At 36.0% G+C, this 24,136-nt stretch overlaps 1 protein-coding gene and 2 pseudogenes across 11 annotated transcripts in view; 2 read left to right on the forward strand and 1 right to left on the reverse strand.

The window, feature by feature from the left end:
- The window catches only part of CARF (calcium responsive transcription factor), a 99,494-nt gene that overhangs the window by 37,124 nt on the left and 38,234 nt on the right, over positions 1 to 24,136 (reverse strand). For 5 of the 11 annotated variants that reach the window (XR_004382962.1, XM_032860043.1, XM_032860044.1 and 2 more), the window contains 7 exons: positions 20,384 to 20,504; positions 16,938 to 17,081; positions 12,139 to 12,372; positions 10,432 to 10,594; positions 8,561 to 8,624; positions 3,731 to 3,861; positions 2,979 to 3,351 (listed from right to left, as the gene is read on the reverse strand). Coding sequence is in view for 8 of the 11 variants with exons in the window: in XM_032860043.1 (XP_032715934.1) it covers positions 2,979 to 3,351; positions 3,731 to 3,861; positions 8,561 to 8,624; positions 10,432 to 10,594; positions 12,139 to 12,372; positions 16,938 to 17,081; positions 20,384 to 20,504 (1,230 nt within the window). In the remaining 3 variants the exon portion in view is untranslated. Of the gene's footprint in view, positions 1 to 146; positions 603 to 1,310; positions 1,426 to 2,978; positions 3,352 to 3,730; positions 3,862 to 8,560; positions 8,625 to 10,431; positions 10,595 to 12,138; positions 12,373 to 16,937; positions 17,082 to 20,383; positions 20,505 to 24,136 lie in introns of those variants that run through there. The other 6 variants (XR_004382961.1, XR_004382960.1, XM_032860047.1 and 3 more) reach the window with 5 other exon arrangements.
- LOC116869112 lies at positions 13,879 to 15,767 on the forward strand (annotated as a pseudogene).
- Positions 17,421 to 17,975, forward strand: LOC116869024 (annotated as a pseudogene).

Genomic DNA, 24,136 nt, shown 5'->3' on the forward strand with positions numbered 1-24,136 from the left:
AAGAATTTCTTCACAACTTTAAAGAGGCAGTAAGTTCTTTTATCACTTTTAAATAAAAAGTCAACACACAGTCACACACACACACACACACACACTCTCTCTCTCTCTCTCTCTCTCTCTCACACACACACACACACACACACTATTTTTTGTCTTTTCAGAACCCAAATTGGATATTTTCAAGAGATGAGTTATGTAACTATTTGTGTTCAGACTATATTGTCATGAATAAATTCAGATGATCTTTTGAAATACTGGCCTCATTAGATAATCAAAAAGCATAAGAATTATACAAAATGACAGCAGTAAAATAGCTTCCAAAAATATGGACTTGGCAACAAACATATCAGTTTTAAATCAAAGTTGCTCATTGAACTAGTCTTTTAGTCCATCTATCACAATACTACACTTTGACAATATTCACCTTCTTTTTTATGACATCAGAAGTTACCCAAGTTATAAATTCTGAAAAGCTTCAATAATTTATGTGGCAGATAATTTCTTACAGTCCAAATTTTTTTTTGCTTCCATAGGCAATGCTGGTTCTTTGGGTTCTTGCTTAACTTGGCTCAGAGAATTGGTACCTTCTGGATTTTCTTCAACTTTAAAACCAAAAATAAAAGAAAAACCCTAAAGGTTAATGTAAACTTATAACACTGGAATCTTTATAATTATATGAATTTAGAAGCAAAGCAAAAAACAGTCTTTTTTTAAAAAACAGTGTATTTGAGAACTCAGTACTTCTGACATCTTAGTCATTAATAATAAATTCTTTCAGGATGTGTATACCTGAAACTAATGTTCTATTGTATGTCAACTAAACTTCAATAAAAAAATGTAAAGAAAAAGAAAAATAATAAAAAAAATTAAATGTTGAGAAGTTTAAAAAAAGTTTCTTCAGTATGCTTCTGGTAATGAAAACAAGAAGAGACTAAGAAAACCAGAGTTCCTCTCCTCTACAGATGCTTTGATAAAAAAGCAGTCCATAATTTCATGAAAGTATGAGGACTATCTCATATTTAAATTTAACTGCCTTTAAAACTATGAGTAAACAAAAGTCAGGAAGCCTCCTATTACTGGAAAATGATGTTTTGCAAACAGTAGATATATGTATTACAAATTTACAGATTTGTTACCACTCTACTATGGCCTCCATATGTAGCCATATATCAAGGCAAATACTCCTTCCCTAAAGAAACTCAACTACATGAGTACTTTAGAAAAAAACATGCCACCTCTTAATGGAGAGTTCTGACTTAGCTGTACAAGCTGTATGTTTGCTTATCTGAAACACTGCCCAATGCACTTACCATTCTGATTTTAAAGTACTTATGACCAGATTAATCTGAACGCAGCATACCAGCGACACTATCTTGAACTGGCAGGTGAGATGTCTCTTTCTCAGGGATATCAGTTTTTCAGTTGCTAAAGGGAACCAAGATTAAGGGGACCAATATTTGCTCAGGCAAGTGTGTTGAACACCCCTAATGCTTGTCACATGTGGATGTGTTAGAGTTTATCCCACACCATAAAAGAAACCAGTAGAAGATGGATTTGAGTGACCCTTAGGATTCATATTCAGGTGAAGTAGTCCCTCAGATCATGATCTAACTTGATAAATCATGCAAGTTCAGATCCCAAGAGGGTCTCCTTTAAAGCAATCTGATTAGAGCTCCCATAAATACCTTGGTACAACATAGAGGGAGGAAGCATGTTAGAATGGAAAGAAACGTTGAAGGCAGATAGATCTGGGTTAAAATCCCTGCTCTATGACTTTTAGGTAATTACTTAACCTCTCTGAGCCTTGATTAACCTATCTGTAGAATGGGGACACCACCAACTGTTACATGAAGTTCTGAGGATTAATTCACCTATATTCCTTTCCTTCTTTTCTACTAAACTTCTACTGAACTTATTTAGTAGTGACAAATACTGAACCACAGCTCTCCAGATAAATTTTCTTAAAAGTAACAATTCCAAAAAATTTAGAATAAAAAAGTAACAATTCCAAAAGATTTTAAAAATTTAAAATTTAAAATCTTTTGGAATTGTTACTTTTAAGAAAATGATTCTTTTCTGGAAGGAACTAACTTACACTTTTCCTTACCCAGAAGAATGAAGTCTAAGAATCCGGGTAAATACTTTGTATGTTCTAAGGATTTCTATGAAGATTTCTATGAAGATTTTTGTTCTTCAAAGCAAACTGCAAATCTTTCTCCACAAAAGTTCGCAATCCGAAACAATCTATGTGAAAGGGAGTGACGTAGGTCAAGTAGGAGTAGGTTGACTGGGTTTGTTACAAAGTAAAGTTAACAAGGTCTTGGATTAAACCCAAGTCCCTAAGGCTTAACTAGTTCCCTTTCAATTTCCATAGAACTCAACATTAAAGTTTATAACTCAAAATCTTTAACATTTTTATCTGTCCACTTCATTCCATTTTTCCTTGTAACATTTTTTCCATAGTAACCTTTACACTGTAAGTTTTCCTTTTAAAGTTTCTCATTTTACGGGGCACCTAGGTGGCTCCATCAGTTAAGTGGCTGCGTTTGGCTCAGGTCATGATCTCAGGGTCCTGGGATTAAGCCCCACTCGGTTCTCTGCTCAGTGGGGAGTCTGCTTCTCTCTTTCTCTCCACTCCTCCCCCCCTGGCTATGCCTCTCTCTCTGTAATACATACATAATCTTTGAAAAAATAAAGTTTCTCATTTTTTTCATGCATTCTACAATGACCCTCTGATTTTGTATCACCACAGATTTTCTATGTAAACTGAGGTAATTAGAGAATACTTTTGATGGAGAAGAAAAAACTAAAGAGCTTAGGAGTTATTATGCTCTTGATATTTTTCCCTTTTTCTAGTAGTTGCACTTTATTTATATTTTGTAAACCCCTGAGTCGAAATGATTTTTTTTTTCTGTAGTGTAACAGTAATGATAGTCCAAAAAGGTTAAAAATAAAATCACAAGTTGCTTTTAACTTACTAATAGCTGGGTGGCTATCTATAATCTGTATTGGGATGGTCTGCCCATTTCCCAGCAGAATCCGGTGAACACCTCCTTCCATATTCTCTGCATCCTCAACATCTCCAACTTCCACCAGCTGGTCCATTGCAGCCAGATTTTGATCTGGTCCTGGAAGGCTAGTCATGGTAGAGGCAATAATGCTACTGTTTGGGGTTAGGCATGTATCTGTTTGAAGACTATGACTTTGACCAAGCAGTAGAGAATTATTATTCATTACAGTACTTTCTAATGAATCCAGAAGTCTTGAAGGACTGGAGGAAGGGTGGTTATTTACTGATATCACAGCCGGTGATCCATCAGGAGAAGTGAATCTTGGTTGCAACTGCAAACCCTTTTAAACCGAAAAGAGTTACATCAAAATGTTTAAATTTACTAAGTATAATTTTCTCATAGGATATCTTATTCTTTTGACACATAATTGGAATAAAATAGAGGAATATAATTACTAACAAATATCAAGGACAGAAACAAGAATCAAAGGAAAAGTAGTACAACGAAATTTTATTGCATGCACAGTCAACTCCAACTTTTTAAAAATGTATTATTTAAATGATCTTATATCAAGATACAAAAACATCACAAAATTAATAATAAAGACATCTATTGATCATTATTATAATTCTATAATAATTCTATAACATCCCTAGAAGAAGAGAGATTAAGGAAGAAAGGGAAGGGCTTCAGTTTTGTCTATCTCACTGGATACCTACCTGTAGTTGTGTAAATATTTTTGGTTGAAATGAGGAAAGTGAAGAAAGCAAGTGGGCCGGCTCTGGAGACAAAGAACCCCTTGTCTGATTTGTTTCCACTTTGGTGTTACTTGATTCCCCTGGTGAATTTCCTAAGTTATATATAAAAAAAAGTCATCTATCATAACAAAATAATGTTTATGGTTTCTATGTTATATGACACTACATTTTATTACAACACTTACTATTACAATTAGAATAGGAAATAAATTCAAAGGTTTGAAAAGGACTTTAAGAAGTTCTTTTGTTCACTGTTTCCAGACCTGGTAGAATCAGAATCACTCAGGAACTTTTTGAAAATATACATTCTGAGGTTCAACCTCCATTAATTTTAATTCAGTGTATCTAGGATGTGATGTTAGAAACAGTAGTTTTTTCCTTGAAAGATTATGTATTTGTAACTCTAATCTGGCCCATTTTCCATGCTATGATGCTAGACTACCTCTAAACTTCTCTGGATGTGTGAAACCTATGGAGCCTCTCAATCACAGAGACCAAACTTAATTCATCTTTGGTAGCCCTAATGCCTAGGACAATGCCTGACATGAAGTGGGTCCTCCAAAATAGCAGCGCTAAATTTCTTTCAATAACTCATTTTGGAATAAATGACTAACAGTAAAAATCTCTCTGTTTGCTTATTATCTCAATTGCTAAAGTAAATGTCCTTAGGGAATATAATCCCTCTCTTGTAATTTCTATGTATTAATCCAAATATATTAATCTCTTTAAGTCAATCAAAAACCAATTATCAACTGTTTATTGCTTCCATATTGAAACTAAGTAATTTTTCAAAATGGTCCTGGCATGAGACAGGGATGGAATTAAGCACTAGCTCACTTTTCTCTGTAACCTTCAACATGCTACTCGGTTTTTAAACCCCAGTTTCATCTGTAAAATCAGGATAGTAAGAGAATCTCCTTCAAGGGACTGTGAGAAGATTAAACAATAACTTTCACATTTCTTGGCTTCGTTAGTTCTTTTTCTTAAATTAAGGTACAGGTGATACACAATGCTACAACAGTTTCAGCTATAATGACTCCACAAGTTTATATGTTGTGCTATGCTCATTCAAAGTGTAACTGCTCTCTGCCACCATACAAGGCCATTACAGTACCATTGATTATGTTCTCTTTTATCCCTGTGACTTGTTCATTCCAGAACCCGAAACCTGTATCTCCCACTCCCCTGCACCCATTTTGCCCATCTCCCACCACTCCCCCGCCTCTGGCAAGCATCAGTTTGTTCTCTGTATTTTCATTTGCTTATTTGTTTTGGTTTTCAGATTCTACATATAAATGAAGTCACGTGGTACATGTCTTTCTCTGTCTGACTTATTTCATTTTCTGGCATCTTCATTTCTAATTGTCCTTGCACTTCACTCTGCTGCAGCCACCCACTACTGCTATCATACCCTCGGCTCTTCTACACCTAAAAATCTCTACTTCAGATATCCCATTCTTTGATCACAACCTCTTATTCTTCCAGGGATTTTGCTTAAGTACTTCACTACAATTATTCGACCTCCGGTGAACCTCCAGTCCTTTGATTCCTCAGTTTTCTTCAGATACATCAACTTCTCACTTAATAAACTTCTCTCCCCATCCAGCTTAGTCGAATCCCACGGTTATAGCTTCAGTCACTCTCCTGAAAATCCTCTAACCTCCCTTGCTTCTTTGTACTTTTGTTACAACCTGGTACAATCCGAGCACTGAATGAAAATGGCTTCCAGTGGCTCTATGTGCGAAGCTGAATGCCACTGAGAAAGAAACTTACTGCTACTACTAATACCAATTCATGATCACCAACTTCAACAGGACCTTCACCTGTACCTGACAACCTTACAAGTTTTCTCCCATTCTCTCTCTATATATTTTAAAGTTTTTATTTATTCACTTGACAGAGAGAGACACAGTAAGAGAGGGAACACAAGCAGGGGGAGCGGGAGAGGGAGAAGCAGGCTCCCCACCAAGCAGGGAGCCTGATGTGGGGCTCGATCCCAGGACCCCGGGATCAAGACCCGAGCCAAAGGCAAATGCCCTATGGCATCTGCCACCCAGGCGCCCCTCTCCCATTCTACATTATAGAAGATTTCAAATGTCTAATCTTGGTCACACTTTTCACTCTTAGCACTTTTAAAGAGAAAAGAGAAATTATCAGAAATCTCCTCAATTTCTCATCATCAAAGCTATCCAGTACCTTCATCTTCATCTCTCTCTTCAGATCTCTTCTATCTGAAAATACCTTCCCTCGACCCTGTATTCTCTTCATAGCACACTGTCTCTACTTCTTCATTCATCACTCATTCACTCTTCAACGGTCCCAATGTGGCTTCTTCCCAATCCACTCAATTGAAATGGCTATGATACCTAAGCTTTCCAAACCTGATTTCATGAATTTTTTTTCTTTCCCCTTGTCATTAATTCTTAAATCAGTTTTGCCTATTCTTAAATCAGTTTTGCCTACCTCAGTAAATGCCACTACCCATCAGCTGCTCATGGAAGAAACTCAGGAGTCATCCCAGATCATTCCTATTCTTTTACCCCCCCACACCTATTCAATCAATAACCAAAACCTTTGAAAACAATGAAAATCTGTCCAATTCTAGTATAAGTGCCACTAAATGTAGACTAAATCACTATCACACCTTTCATTTGGACAGCTCAAAGGGCCTCCTAAGCCCATTCTGCATATCTAGTTTTATCTCCAAGCACTGTCGATGCTTAAAACCACACCAACTTTCTTAAGTTCCTTGAACATGACAAGCTCTTTGTTGCTTAGCTTTCAAACACAGTATTCTTTGGATCGACAAATTCCTATCCATTCTGCAGTTCTCAGTTTAAAAGCTACTTTCTCAAGCGTTATTTCCCTACTCCCTAGATTAAGTTATATGTCTCTGTCACTATTCTCACACAATTTTGCACAATTCTTTTATGGCAATATAACAGTAATTAGAATATATTTATATATTCTAATTTATATTTATATATTCTAATTTATAATTCTATAATTTATAATTTATATAATTTATAATTCTATTATTTATAATTCTATAATTTATATATTATATATAGAATACATTTAATATATATATTAGTGTCTTTTTCTCTTGCTAAATTTGAAATTCAATGAAGCAAGAAACGTTTTCTTTTTTATGTCCAGCATTTATCCTATTGTGTACAATAGGTGCAGAACAAATGAATAATGATAAAGAATTTGGAAGTTATTCTTCATGCACAGTGACTCTTGAAGGTTAAACAGCCAAAAAAGAGAGAGATAATTGTACTGTATACAGTTATTCATTAATTTATTCTGAAGCATTTATTTAGATGTTAACTTTGTAGCAGGGATTATGCTAGCAACTAGTTATGTTAACTTGAATGAAATATAACCCTTGCTCCTGAGGAACTCAAACCATAATGAAAGATACAGATGTATAAACAAAAGGATACCATGTTAAACTAAGTACAAAAGACTGAATGTCTAACTTTATACAGGGCCGAAGTTAAGTGAGCACTTAAAGCCAAATGGATTGACTGGAGAGTGAGAGGAGTTAGCCATACAGAAGCAGAGAAAACACATTTCCAGAAGAGGAAAAAAAGGGTAAAATAAGCTTGGAATAGTAAGATAACATAGGAGAAACAGCATATGAGAAAAAGCAAACCATGTAAAATGGACAAAATTTCCTGATCAAGGTATCTTAAGTTTATTATTACTGGAATTAGCCTAGCTTTATAGTGATCTGTACTAGTAATCAGCCTCAAAATTTAATCATAAAGCACAAAAGCTGATTATATGAAGAAATTTATTTTTTTAAGTTTATTTATTTATTTTTGGTAGTCTAGATCTACACCCACTGTGGGACTTGAACTCACAAACCCAACATGAAGAGTCATATGCTCTTCCAACTAAGCCAGCCAGGTACCCTTATTTTTTATTTTTGTTTGCATATAGTTGACACATGATGTTACTTAGTTCCAGGTGTATAACAGTGATTCAACTTCCCTGTATCTTATGCTATGCTCACCACAAGTATAGCTACCAAAACTGTCACCAAACACTGTGATTGTAGTATCATTGACTATATTCCCTATGCTGTGCCTTTAAAAAAAAAAAAAAAAAAAAATATTTATTTGAGAGGGGAGGGAGGGGAGAGAAAGAGGATCTTCAAGCAGACTCTCCACTGAGCATGGAGAACCCAATCTCATGACCCTGAGGTCATGATCTGAACTGAAACCAAAAAGGTTTCTAAGCCAACTGAGCCACCTAAGCAACCCTACGCCTTTCATTCCTGTGACTTATTCATTCTATAACTGGAAGCCTTCTCCTACTCCCCTCACCCATTTTGCCCATCCCACACCACCTCTCCCCTTTGGCAATCATCAGCTAGTTCTCTGTATTTATAAGTCTGATTCTGCTTTTTGTTTATTCACGTGTTTTGTTCATCAGAGTCCACATGTGAGTGAACTCATATGGTATTTGTCCTTCTCATTAGAAGTTTGATTTATTTTACTTAGCATAATACTCTCTAGGTCCATCCACGTCATTACAAAAGGGAACGTGTCATCCTTTTTTACAGCTGAATAACATATATGAGAAAGTCTATGTGAGTAACATGTAAGTATATACATTTAAACAGCTAGAATTATTTTGACAAATCCTAACGTAGTTGTTCCTGTCTCTTCGGGCCATGGTTTCTTTATCCATGAAAAAATTTTGATTAGATGAGATAATACCTTCAGTGTCTTCCAGTTTTAATACTGATTTTATTTAAAGATATTCAAAATAACCTACCTTCTGCAAATGTAACTGTCACAGTCTCTCTGAGAATATGCCCATTATCTGCAGTCCACTGAAGCTGGAATGGGAACATTTATTTCAGTAAAAACAATAAAGCATTTATATTAAAAAATGTTTTAAAATATCAATACAACTATCATATTTTATTCAGTGATCGTGTAACTGTGCTTTATTCAGTAATTACACTCTTCACTTGTTTACATTCTCAAAACATGAGTATACTTCACTATCCAAATACAATAGCTTCCCAAGTTCAGATAGCAAGAATTTGGATAGCAAGTACAGATGGCAAAGATTATTGCTAACCAGATCCATTTTACTTCCCGAACTTTGGATAGTGAATAATTAAGAGAGTCTGGGATGGAAAAGAATAGTAGCACTAGCTTAAAATCTGAATCTATTTAGGTAAGAAGACATAATTAATAATAGTAAAAATTTGGGAAGCAAAGGGTATTGCTACTGAGATTTTTTTTTTTTAAAGATTTATTTATTTTAGAGAGCAAGAGGAAGCACCTGTAAGCATTGGGGAGAGGGAGAGGCAGAAAGTCATGACCTGAACTGAAGTCAAGAATCGGGACACTTAACTGACTGAGCCACCCAGGTGCCCCACTACAAAGGTTTTAATGCTATAATTAATTCCTGTATTATAATTAGTAGTTTTTGTATAATTACATTATACTCGTCAGAGTAAGCAAAATTTTCATAGAACTGACCAATATTCTGGGGGAAATTAGAGTATCACAGTATGAGATAAAATTGATATCCATAGACGGCATATAGAATGAACACTATCCCTTTGTGTCTTCAAGTCTGAACTATTCTGCTGAAACTTGTCTATTTTTTTTTTTTAATTCAAAGATTTTATTTTTTAGGGGCACCTGGGTGGCTCAGGGGTTGAGCCTCTGCCTTCAGCTCAGGTCATGATCTCAGGGTCCTGGGATCAAGCCCCCTATCGGGCTCTCTGCTCAGCAGGGAGTCTGTTCCCCTCTCTCTCTGCCTACTTGTGATCTCTCTATCAAATAAATAAATAAAATAAAATAAATCTTTAAAAAAATTTAAAAAAAGAAAAACTACTATTTCTTCTTTTTTTAAAAAAGGTTTTATTTATTTATTTGAGAAAGAGAGAGAGAGAGCACGAGGAGCAGGGGCAGAGGGAGAAGAGAAGCAGACCTCTGCTATGCAAGAAGCCTGACACAGCACTTGATTGCAGGACCCCAGAATCATGACCCAACCTGAAAGCAAATGCCTAACTGACTGAGCCATCCAGGTGCCCCTCTTTTTTTTTTTTTTTTAAAGATTTATTTATTTCAGGGGTGACTCCGTGGCTCAGTCGGTTAAGCAGCTGCCTTTGGCTCAGGTCATGATTCCAGGGTCCTGGGATCGAGTCTCACATTGTGCTGCCTGCTCAGTGGGGAGTGTACTTCTCCCTCTCCCTCTGCCTGCCGCTCCCCTTGCTTGTGCGCACTCTCACTCTCTCTGTCAAATAAATAAATAAAATCTTAAAGAAAAAGATTTATTTCAGTGAGAGAGAGAGCTCAGGGCGGGAAGGGCACAAGAAGAGGGAGAGAGAAACTCAAGCAGATCGCGCACTGAGAATGGAGCCTGACGCAGGGCTCAATCTTGTAACCCTGAGATCAGAGCTGAGCTAAAACCAAGAGCTGGATGCTTAACAAACTGCGCCACCAAGGCACCCCTAAAACTACTATTTTTACATGTTTATGTTTATATGTTTATATAAACATGTTTATGTTTATATGGCTACAGTTATTTATATGGCCTACTAACAAACACCCCATTAGGCCAAATAGTAAGAGAAGTTGAGAAAGATTCTATAATAAAACAAAGAATTACAATTGTAATCCTACCGTTGCTGGAATAATCTCTGAGTTATACACATTATCTCCATTTCTCAAGGATTTCTGTACCTCATGGATGTGATTTTTAATATCATTTACAGTTGGAAAAAAGGATAAATTATGTCTCTCAGGTACTTCATCAGGTTTAAATAATTCTCTTTCTACAAATTTTCTGTGGAGAGCATAAAACAGAATAAAAACATAAACAGCCTAGTAATACACTTCAGATCAAAGGAGAAAATGGTTCTTTTTTTAGCATAAATTTCTGTAAATTATGGTTTACAGCTTTATAATTTATATTTTTCCCCTTAATTTTTTCTGCATATTAAATCAAATAAATCATGCAGATTAAAGCAATATAATACTTTCATTGATTAAATACCTCTATATCTAGAGTAAGCTTGGACATTTTTATAGGAATCATTATTGTCAGTTTAAGCATAATACGTTTTGAATGCTATGTCAGGCAGTATACTGAATATTTCACATCAAGGATCTCCTTTAATGCTTACTATAATCCTGTGAGATAAGTGCAATTATCATTCCCACTTTACAGATAAGGGAACTGAGGGCTGTTGAAGTTAAATAACTTGCCAAAGTTATACATCTAGCCAGTAAGCAAGAGAGCCTGGGCCCACACCCAGTTTATTGTATAAACATCATGTTACTCTGCGGCCAAAAGGCATCACAGTATGAAATATGACCTGATTGAATTTAAGTAGACAAAAGAGAAATATAGAAATAGAAGGTGGCATTGACACATCAATATATAAAAAATACATAAAAAATTATAAAGTCCCATATTTATATGGTTTATACATTACATTCTATAGACCATACTGCAGAGCTGAATTACACCTCTGTTCTTAAGGTTCAAGTTTAGTAAATAATGTACAACTTTACCAAATTTTGGCTCTGTTCTAACAACGCCCCAATGAAAATGAATGTAAGATGTCTGAGAAAACTGCTAAATGGGAAAATCATGTATTAACTAAGACAGAATCCTAGGAAATATATACATTGTGTTATTCAGATCGGACTACATAATAACCAGTAGGAATAACGCCAGTTAAGTACTAGAAATCACAGTAAAAGAGCACAGGCTGTGGCATTAGCTCTCGATTTCAGTTCTGCGTCTTCATCTTGAGCCGGTTATTTAACCACTTGTAGTACCTGCTTTCTCATGTGCGGGATGGAGGTAAATATACCCACTTTATATAGTTGCAAGAATAAATGCGATCATGAGTATTGTATCCTGAGAATCAGTAACGCTGTACCAGAGCGCTACATGTAAACTTCCATCATACAAAGAACTATCCATGTTCTTTTGTTATAATACAATTTCATTGCATTTCAAATAGCTTCAGTAAGTATCCTGGTCTAGGTTTTCAAATCTTTGGCTCTATGAAGGCTTTTTTTTCCTATAGAGGCATTTATTATGTATTCAATTTATATATAATTCAGAAATAGTCCAATTTGCTAAATTTGAATATGGAATATTTCAAATGAGTAAGCTGAATCATTACTCACAGCTTGCCAAGTATCTGTTAGAAAATGATCAGTTCATAAATAAGATTATTTTAACAAATTAATAAATTATATTCCTTAACTATTCTGATAACATACAGCTTGGAAAAGGTTTATGATGATAAATATATTATTTAAACCAACAAACAATAATGAAAAATGTAAAAGAATAATTTCTTTTTACTGTACCTTAGCTGTTTCCTTACTGTATATACTTGTTCTATTCCCTGTGACACTAATTCTTGAATCTTGTGTGCTACTTGGGGATGTAGACGTGAGGGTAATGCACAGTTCTCATCCCTAATTGCAGTTTCCTCTTCTTCAAGAGAAGACACAGTAAAAGAGGAAGGTGGCAAAGGGAGACAGGAAGTCTCTAATTCATGGTACTGATGAGCTTGCTTTGTAGGTAACTGTACATACCACCTGATAAGAAGAAATACTTAAAATTATGTTACTAGATGAAGGCAAGAATCATAGTTACTTATGTTAAAACTCAACAAGAAAAATAATTTTTTTTAAAGATTTTATTTATTAGAGATCACAAGTAAGCAGAGAGGCAGGCAGAGAGAGGTGGAAGCAGGCTCCCCGCTGAGCAGAGCACCCCAAGAATAATCTTTTAAGAAAAGATGATATATCATATTAAGTAAATGTAACTAAAATTTTAAAATAATAGATATCGGGGCACCTAGGTGGCTCAGTGGGTTAAGCCTCTGCCTTCAGCTCAGGTCATGATCTCGGGGTCCTGGGATCGAGCCCCACATCGGGCTCCCTGCTCAGTGGGAAGCCTGCTTCTCCCTCTCCCACTCCCCCTATTTGTGTTGTGTCTTTCTGTCAAATAAACAAATAAAATCTTTGAAAAAAATAAAAATAAAAAGGATATAAATGAAATTTAAAATGTTCTAGGCTTCTTCTTTTTAGAAATAGTTAATTAACTTATTTATTTGAGAGAGAGAAAGAGAGAGCACGTGCACACACTGGGGCAAGGAGAGGCAGAAAGAGAGTGGAAAGAGCGGGCGAGGCAGAGAATCTCAAGCAGACTCTGTACTGAGCATGGAGTCCAATTTGGGGCTCATCTCAGCACCCTGAGCTGGACAGCCAACCAACTGAGCCACCCAAGCATCCCCTACCCCCCTGCTTGACTCTTCTAAGTTGGCTTTATATCCAATTAAATAAAAATCTTTATAAAACCTTATGGATTTTCACTATGGCCCTTTAGTTAAGGAGGGTATAGGAGTTAAGTATATATGAAAATGGTATTTTAAATTTCATGCTAATTAAATTTACCTCAAAATAATGAGACTTTTAAAGTCATCATCTTCTAAACTGTATTTTCCCATTCTTCTATGATTTTGTCCCCAAATTATTCTGTGTTCCACCTATAATCCTTCCAAACAAAAGGTGGCTATAATTCAGAGTCTACCAAGACTGAGCTCAGTGGGAGAATCTTCCCTGACAGGAGCTCAATATACTACCTCTATTGCCCCACAGCCCCTCTACTGCACAAGCTCTTACCAATGAGCAAGAGAACCAACTAGAAGATGAATATAGGTCTTTCATATTGCAGTGCAAAAGAACAGATGCTAGGAAAATGGAATGATCTGGTAGGATACTGTTTTAATTGATACTTTTGTATAAAGTGTTTGCGATGACTGATACTGCATGAAATGGAGGCTATTTAAAAATTATATGCGATGTTCTCCAGCTCATTGAACGTGGGGCTACATCTTTGGATTCCTTGTTCTTCTCAAGCTGAGCCAGGCCTACACAGAAGCAACCATGTCAGCTGGCATTGATCTTGGCACCACCTACTCCTGCGTGGGTGTCTTCCAGCACAGCCAAGTGGAAATAATTGCCAGTGATCAGGGAAACCGAACCACCCCAAGTTATATCACCTTCATGGACACTGAATGATTGATCGGTGATACTGCAAAGAATCAAGTTGTGATGAACCCCACCAACACAGTTTTTGAAGCCAAATGCCTGATTAGACAGAGATTTGATGATGCTGTTGTCCAATCTGATATGAAGCATTGGCCTTTCATGGTGGTCAATGATGCTAGCAGGCCCAAGGTCCAAATAGAATACAAGGGAGAGACAAAAAGCTTCTATCCAGAGGAGGTGTCTTCTACGGTTTTGACAAAAATGAAGGAAATCACAGAGGCTTATCTTGGGAAGATGGTTACCAATGCAGTTGTCACAGTACCTGTGTACTTCAATGATTCTCAGCGTCAGGCTACCAAAGATGCTGGAACTACTGCTGGTCTCAATGTACTTTGAGTCATCAATGAGCCAACTGCTGCTGCTACTGCTCATGGCTTAGACAAAAAGTTGGAGCTGAAAGGAATGTGCTGATCTTTGACTTAGGAGGTGGCGCTTTTGATGTGTCAATCCTTACTACTGAAGATGGGATCTTTCAGGTTAAGTGCACAGCTGGAGACACCCACTTAGGTGGAGAAGACTTTGACAACTGAATGGTCAACCATTTTATTGCAGAGTTCAAGCACAAACATAAGAAAGATATCAGTGAAAACAAGAGGGCAGTTCGTCATCTCTGTACTGCTTGTGAACGTGCTAAACATACACTTTCTTCCAGCACCCAGGCCAGTATTGAGATTGATTCTCTGTATGAAGGAATCAACTTCTATACTTCTATCACTCATGCCGGGTTTGAAGAATTAAATGCTGACCTGTTTTGTGGCACCCTGGACCTTGTAGAGAAAGCCCTTCGGGATGCCAAGTTAGACAAGTCTCAGATCCATGATACTGTCCTGGTGGGTGATTCTACCCGTATCCCCAAGATTCAGAAACTTCTCCAAGATTTCTTCAATGGAAAGAACTGAATAAGAGCATCAACCTTGACAAAGCTGTTGCTTATGGTGCAGCTGTCCAGGCAGCCATCCTTTCTGGAGACAAACCTGAAAACGTTCAAGGTTTGCTGTTGTTGGATGTCATTCCATTTTCTCTTGGCATTGAAACTGCTGGACGAGCCATGACTGTTCTCATTAAGCATAATACTACCATTCCTACCAAACAGATACAGATCTTCACTACCTACTCTGACAACCAGCCTGGTGGGCTTATTCAGGTGTATAAAGGTGAGCGTGCCATGACCAAGGACAACAACCTATTTGGAAAGTTTGAACTCATAGGCATACCTCCTGCCCCTTGTGGTGTCCCACTGATTGAGGTCACTTTTGATATTGATGCTAATGGTATCCTCAAAGAGAACAAGATTACCATCACTAATGATAAGGGCGACTTGAGCAGGAAGACATTGAGCGCATGGTCCAGGAAGCTGGGAAGTACAAAGCTGAAGATGAGAAACAGCGGGACAAGGTGTCTTCCAAGAATTCACCTGAGTCTTACACATTCAACATGAAAGCAACTGTTGAAGATGAAAAACTTGAGGGCAAGATAAATGATGAAGACAAACAGAAGATTCTTGACAAGTGCAATGAAATCATCAACCGGCTCGATAAGAACCAGACTGCCAAGAAGGAGGCATTTGAACACCAGCAGAAAGAGCTGGAGAAAGTCTGCAATCCCATCATCACCAAGCTGTACCAGAGTGCAGGGCGCATGCCAGGAGGAGTGCCTGGAGGCTTCCCTGGCAGTGGAGCTCCTCCCTCTGGTGGTGCCCCCTCTGGGCCCACCATTGAAGAGGTTGATTAAACCAACCTGAGAATAAATAGGTCTAGCATTGTTCCACACACAATATTCAAAGGACCCAAATTTGTAGCAAAATCCATGGCAGCTGTAGAGTTGAGCTGCTATAGCAAAAAACTGGGCATTCTTGATACCTGAATATGGAATATGTGCACAGGAAAGGAAATAAACATTGCATTTTTGTTTTAATTTTATTTATTTACTTGACAGACAGAGATCACAAGTAGGCAGAGAGGCAGGCAGAGAGAGAGGGGAAAGCAGGCTCCCTGCTGAGCAGAGAGCCCGATGTGGGGCTCGATCCCAGGACCCTGAGATCATGACCTGAGCTGAAGGCAGAGGCTTAACCCACTGAGCCACCCAGGCACCCCGACATTGTACTTTATAAGCACTGTATTGTTAAATGGAAAATGCAATGTCTTAAATAAAACTGTATTTAAAATTGGCAAAAAAAAAAATTATATGCAATGTTCTCCAAAATGAATGATCTAATTATTGGCTACTCATTTTTCATATATCCAAAAGTTCATTTTACATACTTATGTATTTATTTTTTTAAAGATTTGTCTATTAGAAAGAGAGAGAGAGAGTGAGCCCACAAGACTGGGGATGTGCAGAGAGAGAAGAGCAAACTCTCCCTGAGCATGGAGTCTGACACAGCTTGATCCCACAACTCCAAGATCATGACCTGAGCTGAAAGGTCAGCTCCAAGAGTTGGAACACCCAACCAATTGAGCCACCCAAGTGTACATATCCAAAAGTTTTTTTGTTTTGTTTTTACAAAAGCTATATTGCACTTAATCCCATTGTACTACTGTAAATTCTTCCTGTGGATGAACCCATAAAGAAAAGTAAGAAAGCCAGCCAACATTCTTCTTATGTAAACTCTGAAGCACAAAAAGTATATTAGAATGGAATTTTATGTAGGGCTTAGAATTAATTTCTGGCTGCTATAGGTAATCAAAGATGGGTTAAAATATATATATGTAGGTGACTATAAGTTTGGCTCCTAAGAAATATCAAAACAAAGTATGAAATATATAATTATATGTGTTGCTAAAGACGTATTTGTCATTTTGGGGAAAACTTTCCATATGGTATACATAAGTCTTTGGTAAGCATTATCAGAACATGTGGTTGATAAACTCAATGGCTTACACAGTAGCAAATTTTAATACCTAGGGAATTGCTAATGAGACATCTCCCTTATTAAACCATTCTTAATGAAATAATTAGAAGACATATTTATAATTTCTCTTACAAAAATATCTTATAAATGGAGCTAATTAATTTGTAAAAATAAAATAATAATATAAATGTCATACCTAAGAACACCACCAGCATCTACCAAGTTCTTCTTTAGCATGTTAAAGGCTTTTTCCTGCTCCATTCGGATTATTTTCCTATCAATTTTGGGGTCTGTAGGAACTCTATATTCAGGAAACTTCTGTACCTTTTTAATATAAATCCTGTTTGTAAGTAAAAGAAGAATTTCTTTCATTATAATATCAAGAAAATCAAATTTACCAAGTGGAAGTTTACGCATTGAAGTTTAGAGAAAAATCAATTAAACTAGAAAGCATTCAGCGGATTATGTTGAAAAACAGGCCATATTCTCAGTGCGTAATATTTAGCAAATTAACAATAATCAAAACATCAGGAAAAATATCTGAATATTTATGGCTATCAACTTTTGTTTCTGGATTTGCCTCTTCCCAATTTTCCTGGAAGCCATAAAAAACTCATGCCTGGGGGTTCTGGGAGGGCGCTGGCAGGAGGGGATGGGCAGCAGCTGTGGCAGCTGGAGGATGAAGAAGGAGCATGTGCGGCACTGTCAGTTCTCTGTGTGGCAGCCGCTGTTCGGAAGCCTTACCATTACGTGTCATTCTTCCATTCCTCAGAATGTGAAGGATTATTTACTTGATGATGGAACTCTGGTGGTTTCAGGAAGAGAAGATCCGCCAACAAGTTCTTAGCCAAACAGTGATAATAAGGCAGAAGAAATATAGTGGTCGGATGATGAGAACATGGATACCCTTATGGCACCAGAATTTCCCAAAGTCACCACTAAAGGTCAAGAAGCTATCAACTCCTGGGGAGGTGGGGGGGTGTATTTCCTAAGCTTAACTGGAGTGCCCCAAGGGATATATACTGGATAGCAATGAACAGTTCTCTGAAATGTAAAGCCCTCAGTGAAGTCTTTCTATTGTTCAAGAGTTCTGATTTCATCACTCACAACTTCATTCAACCATCTTTTTCATTGTACTGATGATTCTCCACATCCCTGTATAGAATATGAGCTTATTCTTTGAAAATGGTATGAATTGATTCCGCAGCCTTCCGTTACACAAATGGTAAAGTGACAGTGCAACCCTGTCTTACGTGAGTTACTGACTTCCCAAAGACTTTGCAGACCCGTCTACTGGGAAGGATGCTCATAAACTCATTGATTTTCATAAACTGAAAAGAAAATGGTAAGAGGATGACTGATGAGAGCACCAGAGTTCAAGTCCCAGGTAAACAGGAAACCACACTGGTGGTCAGGAGGCTACTTTCAACTCACAACTTCCTGTTACCCGATTCTGTTGGAGTGAGAGACAGTGTGAAATCAATATTTTTTTATATTCATATACAATAAGCCAGAAAAAAAGGGAGGAACTTTGCTACTTGTAAAAATAAATGATAATTAGACCTTAAACATAAACAAAAAACTCACGCCGGGATTAATTTAATAGCCTCCTTCTGGGCCTCTTGGTCTCGTTCCTTAAATCTACTTGATATATTAATACTACAATAATTCTTCACATTTGTACTTCTCTGTTGAAGAATCTACCTGCTCTTTAATCGAGTACAAATTTCTTGGCATGAGTCAAGGCATCCCATATGATTCTAGCTTATTTACCTAATCTAACTTTCAATTACTTCAAATGTAAAATTGCTTTTTTCAGACAAGTTTATCATTTCAATGTTCCTTCTTCCTCTGTTACCAAAAATACAATCACATCATGTCTTTATTCATACAATTTCCTGACCTACAATATCTCCCCCCTCACTCTTTATCTACCCACACGCAATCTAAACTTCAGCATTCATGTTAAGTTGTACTTTCTTCCCTGTTAATGAATTTGCATGGATATGTTCCTTCTCTGCTGAGTTAGCTAACCTGACACATTTGGTACTATATACTATACCATTATCTTTTCCAAGTTTTTTGTTTTCTGATCTGCCTCAACTATATCTTAAGTTTCCCATGATTAAGTAGTATCTTGTACCTCTTTCAGTCTCCCTCTTTCCCATGGAACCCAAAGTATTGCTGGACACAACTGATATTCAAAAAGTACTTGTAGAATGATATAGGGAATAAAGTTATTTCTTCACACATAGAGGTTTTCTCCCAAGTTATATCTGAAGTTTTATACTGCTTATATTTAAAAGCAGTTAAAAGTTTTGCTTCACAGTCAAGTTTAAATATTACCTAAAGTTATGAAAACTCTTCTGAACTAATTTGAAGAACTTCTTGAGAATGTACAGGTTTGTGATATAAAATGTGATGTTGAAATAAAATATTTCAAAGATCAACTATACCCAACCTTTATACATTATCTTTTAAAATTTTATCTGAGAATTTAAAACTTTCAATGTCTAAAAAAAATTAGAAAGAACATTACAAAAATCTTTTATTGCTTCAAATTTTTCATTCTCACCCAAAGCAATCACCAATCTGTAGTCTTAGTCTATCTAAAACTTACTGTGTTGATCTCATACATTGCTGGTATGAATATTATTATTAAAATCTTTCTAAAGAGCAATTGTCTTTGTAATATCTGTAAACATTTGAAATAATATAACCTTTGCACTAGCAATTTCATTTCAACAAATTTATTCTACTGACGTACTTGCACAAGTATACAAATAGGTATAATGTTATTAACTGGAGCTTTGTATATAATAATAAAGAATACTTTTCAGATCTTACATGTCCATCATTAGAGGACTAATTCAGTAAATGACAATCCATCCATAAATGCAATATTGATGGCTCCTGAAAAGAAGGAACCATGAAACTAATACAATGTTATATGCCAATTATATTTCAATTTTTAAAATAAATAAATGCAAAGAAGGAACAAGTCCTTTCATATGCAGATATGGAGACAATTTTGAGATATACTGGGAATGAAATAACAAAAACAAAAAGAATAGAGTGGTATATATCATTACATTCACACTAGTGTGAAGCAAAAACAGTTGTGCAGTAAATAACCACAATAGGCATTTAGAATAGAAATAAAGCAATGTGAATTCACAGCAGGAAAGAAAGTATGCTACTACCTAACTTTATGAGACTGACGTGCTACCTGAGCTAACGAGGCACCTACTACTACCTAACTTTAAGGAAAGAAAACATTAGTAGGTTTTACTAAGATTTCAACATTTATGAGTATAAAGGAAGATAGGTATGCATGCATATACACAGAATATCTCTGGAGAGTTACTCAGGAAGCTGGTAAGAGCTGTTGCCTTAAAAAGAAACATAGGACTAATGAATCATTGAACACTACATCAAAAACTGATGATGTACTATATGGTGGCTAACTGAACATTATAATAAACAAACAAATAAATAAAAAGGGACATAGGGAGTAGAAGTAAAAGGAAACATATTGCACTGTACACTTATTGGCATTGTTTAAACACAATAAAAATGTACACATTAGTTATTAGAAAATAAATACTTAATAAACAGGAAATTAAAGAAAATAAAGCTTACCGGGCTGGACAAGTGGCTTTGTAGAGCTGACAAGACCTGCTCTCCTGCTCACTGATTTTTTTTAACTGGAAACCTTTCCTCCTTGGCCCATACTGGCACTCCATTACCACGGCTCTACTCCCTGTGGGCCAAAACCAACTATTGATATTAATTCAAGTATCCATCTGTTCTGGACACTAGAATAAAAATAACTCAGTGGTGGCAATGTCCAAATTTATACTTTCAATTACACAACTTTAAGGAAAGAAAACATCAGTAAGTCTTACTAAGATGTATAAACACGTAAGTTTAAAAGATAATAATATTTATCAAAACTACATTATGGTTAAAGAAATTTACAAATACCACAGTTACTGAATGTTAACTGATATTTACATACATATGGTTTTTAATAATAAAATTTCACCACTCTATAAGTAGAAATTAGCAAAAGCTACATTTATTAGTAAATATTGTTATGTAAAGTTTTATATTCTTTTATAATTTTTCCTCATTTCTATTTGTACTGTTAGAATACAGTTGTCCCCCCTTATCCGCGGGGGATACGTTCCAAGACCCACAGTGAATGCCTGAAAGGATGGACAATACTAAACCCTATATAAACTGTTTTTTCCTATCTATATATACCTATAATAAAGTTTAATTAATAAACTAGGCACAGTAAGAGAGCAACTACAATAACTTATAAATAGAATAATTATAACAATATACTGTCATAAAAGCTATATGAATGGGGTCTCTCTCAAAATATCTTATTGTACTGTACTCACCCTTCTTCTTCTTGTGATGATGTGAGATGATAAAATGCCTATGTGATGAGATGAAATGAGGTGAATGACAAAGGCATTGTGACATAGCATTAGGCTACTATTCACCTTCTGACACTACGTCAGAAGGAGGATCATCTGCTTCTAGACTGTGGTTGAGAACAGGCAACTGAAACCTTGGAAAGTGAAACTGCGGATAAGGGGGGACTACAATAATGTAATAACCAGCCTCTGAGATGGCCCCCAATGATCCCTGCCTCCTAGTACTCACATTCTTGTTTAATTCCCTCCCCTTGAGCATGGGCTAGATTTATTAACTTACTTCTAATGAACATGGCTGAAGTGAGAAGATGTTATTTTTGATATAAGGTTACAAAAAGACTGTGACTTCCATCCTGGGTACTCTCTTGCTCTTGCTTGGATTGGTCTCTCTGGCCGAAATCAACTGTCTGCAGTGCGGCAGCTCTATGCAGAGGCCCATGTGGCAAGGAATAAGCCACAGGAGTGAGCTTGGAAGCAGATCCTCCCCCAGCCAAATGGTAAGATGACTACAGCTCCAGCCAACACCTTAACTGCAGTCTCATGACAGAAACTGAGGCAGAACCACCTTGTTAAGCTGCTCTTTGATTCCTGACTCACAGAAACCATGAGATACATGTTTGTTGTTTTCAGCCATCAAGTTTTGGGTAATTTGTTACATAGCAATAGAATATAAATAAGTGTATGTGAAACTATATAGTTTATGGCTTTAGGTAAAATATCCTATTCTAGGTAGAGTACAGCAAATTTTTCAAATATAAAATAAAAAAGATTCATAAGTAAAAGTGTTGATAAAGCTGACATTAAAATTTAAAACTTAAAAATTTTAAATATAAATTTTAGAATTTATATTAACTTAGAGATAATAATAGTAATAAAGAATTAATATGGAGAATGCAAAGAGCTACAAATAATTTTTAAAAATAAAGAACCAAGTGGCGCCTGGGTGGCTCAGTGGGTTAAAGCCTCTGCCTTCGGCTCAGGTCATGATCCCAGGATTTGGGGATCGAGCCCCACATTGGGCTCTCTGCTCAGCAGGGAGCCTGCTTCCCTCTCTCTCTCTCTCCTGCCTTTCTGCCTCTTGTGATCTCTCTCTCTGTCAAATAAACAAATAAAATCTTTTAAAAAATTTATTTAAAAAAATAATAATAAAGGACCAAACAGAAGAATGGGTAAAGACTATGAATAGGCAATTCAGAAAGGAAAAAAAGATATTAAATGAGCAAATAAAAAGATGTTCAACTTTACTAGTAAATATGGAAATGCAAATTCAAGCAATAGTAAAATACCATCTCACACTCTTCACATTGGCAAAAATAAAAAATCTGACAGTATTCTAAAATAACTGAATCCACTGATGAATTTTAACATCACAAAAAGGTGTTGCACATAGGCAGCAATAAGAAGTACAGAACACACCTATGACATATTCTTGCAAAATAATGGAGATTGAATCTTCATTTAATCAAGCCTCTAGATCTAACAGTCCACAGGAAATATAGGGGATTTTTAAAAAACATGTTGAACTACAGCACAGAGATGGAATCAACAAAACTCAGAATACAGAAAACTCTACAGGATAAACTACCTGGGGGAAAAGAGGAGAGAAATTTTTAGAAAAATTTCAAGAGATAAAACCAAATGTAAACTGTGAAATCTGTCTGGATGTGAATTTGAACAAACCTATGGAAAAAGAATTATTAGATAAGTAAAGAAATGTGAACATTGGACATTTTATGATATTAAGAAATTACTGTTAATTCTTTTATAATATGATAATGTGATTGTCATTGTATATCTGTACATATACAAAGATCCTTCTCTCTTAGAGATATATATTTTAGAATATAATATATACTTTGGTAATTACAGATAAAGCAACTGGGTATCTGGAATTTGCTATAAAATCATCTTGGAGGTGAGGAATGAAAAAGTGGGTAGGGATATAAATGAGTCTAGAAAGATCATATGCTAATAGTTGTTGAAGCTGGATGATGGATACAGGGAGAGTCATAGGATTCTACATATTATTACCTTCACTATGAGATACAGACATATATAGATATATACACACACATACTATTAGATATGTTACCTTTACTTTTAGATATGTATATATATCTATATCTATATATATATGAAAATTTCCAGAATATAAAGATTTTTAAAGTCTGACAATGCTGTGTCATAAGGTAAATGAAGGAAAGGGAAATTTTCATACATTGCTGAAACAAGTAACAATTGGTACAGGTTGCTAATTCCACACGTACAATTCTGAAACTGAAGAAGCTCAGAAAACAAAATTTTTTGGAACGCATTTAATTGCAAAACCTGACCTGAACTTTATGTGACTATTTATAATCTTTGTACCTCTTAGTGTTACTAAGCATAAAATATTACTATGTTCGATTATGTGATAGGGTCAACAGAATACTTGCTGTTGAGTATTCTGTAATATATTACATTCCAAAAATTCTGAAATACATGTGGCCAAAAATTTTAGAGAACAGATTTTGCACCTGTACGACCACTTTATTTTTTATTTATTTTTTTACTAGGTGGTCTTCCTTTAATTTAAATTCAACTAATTAATACAGTGTATTATTAGTTTCAGAGGTAGAGGTCAGTGATTGATCAGTCTTATATAGTACCCAGTGCTCATTATATCATGTGCCTTCTTTAATGTCTATCACCCAATTACCCCAATCCTTCACCCCTCTCCCCTTCAGCAACTCTCAGTTTGTTTCCTATGAATCAGAGTCTCTTATGGTTTGTCTCTCTCTCTGATTTTGTCTTGCTTTCTTTTCCCCCTCCCTTACCCTATGATCCTCTGTTTTGTTTCTTAAATTCCACATATGAGTGAGGTCATATGATAACTGTCTTTCTCTGACTTATTTCGCTTAGCGTAATATCCTCTAGTTTTATCCATGTTGTTGCAAATGCAAGA

Source organism: Lontra canadensis, unplaced genomic scaffold, assembly GCF_010015895.1.
Source record: "Lontra canadensis isolate GAN:19392208 unplaced genomic scaffold, GSC_riverotter_1.0 scaffold18, whole genome shotgun sequence".
NCBI classification, from domain to species: domain Eukaryota; kingdom Metazoa; phylum Chordata; class Mammalia; order Carnivora; family Mustelidae; genus Lontra; species Lontra canadensis.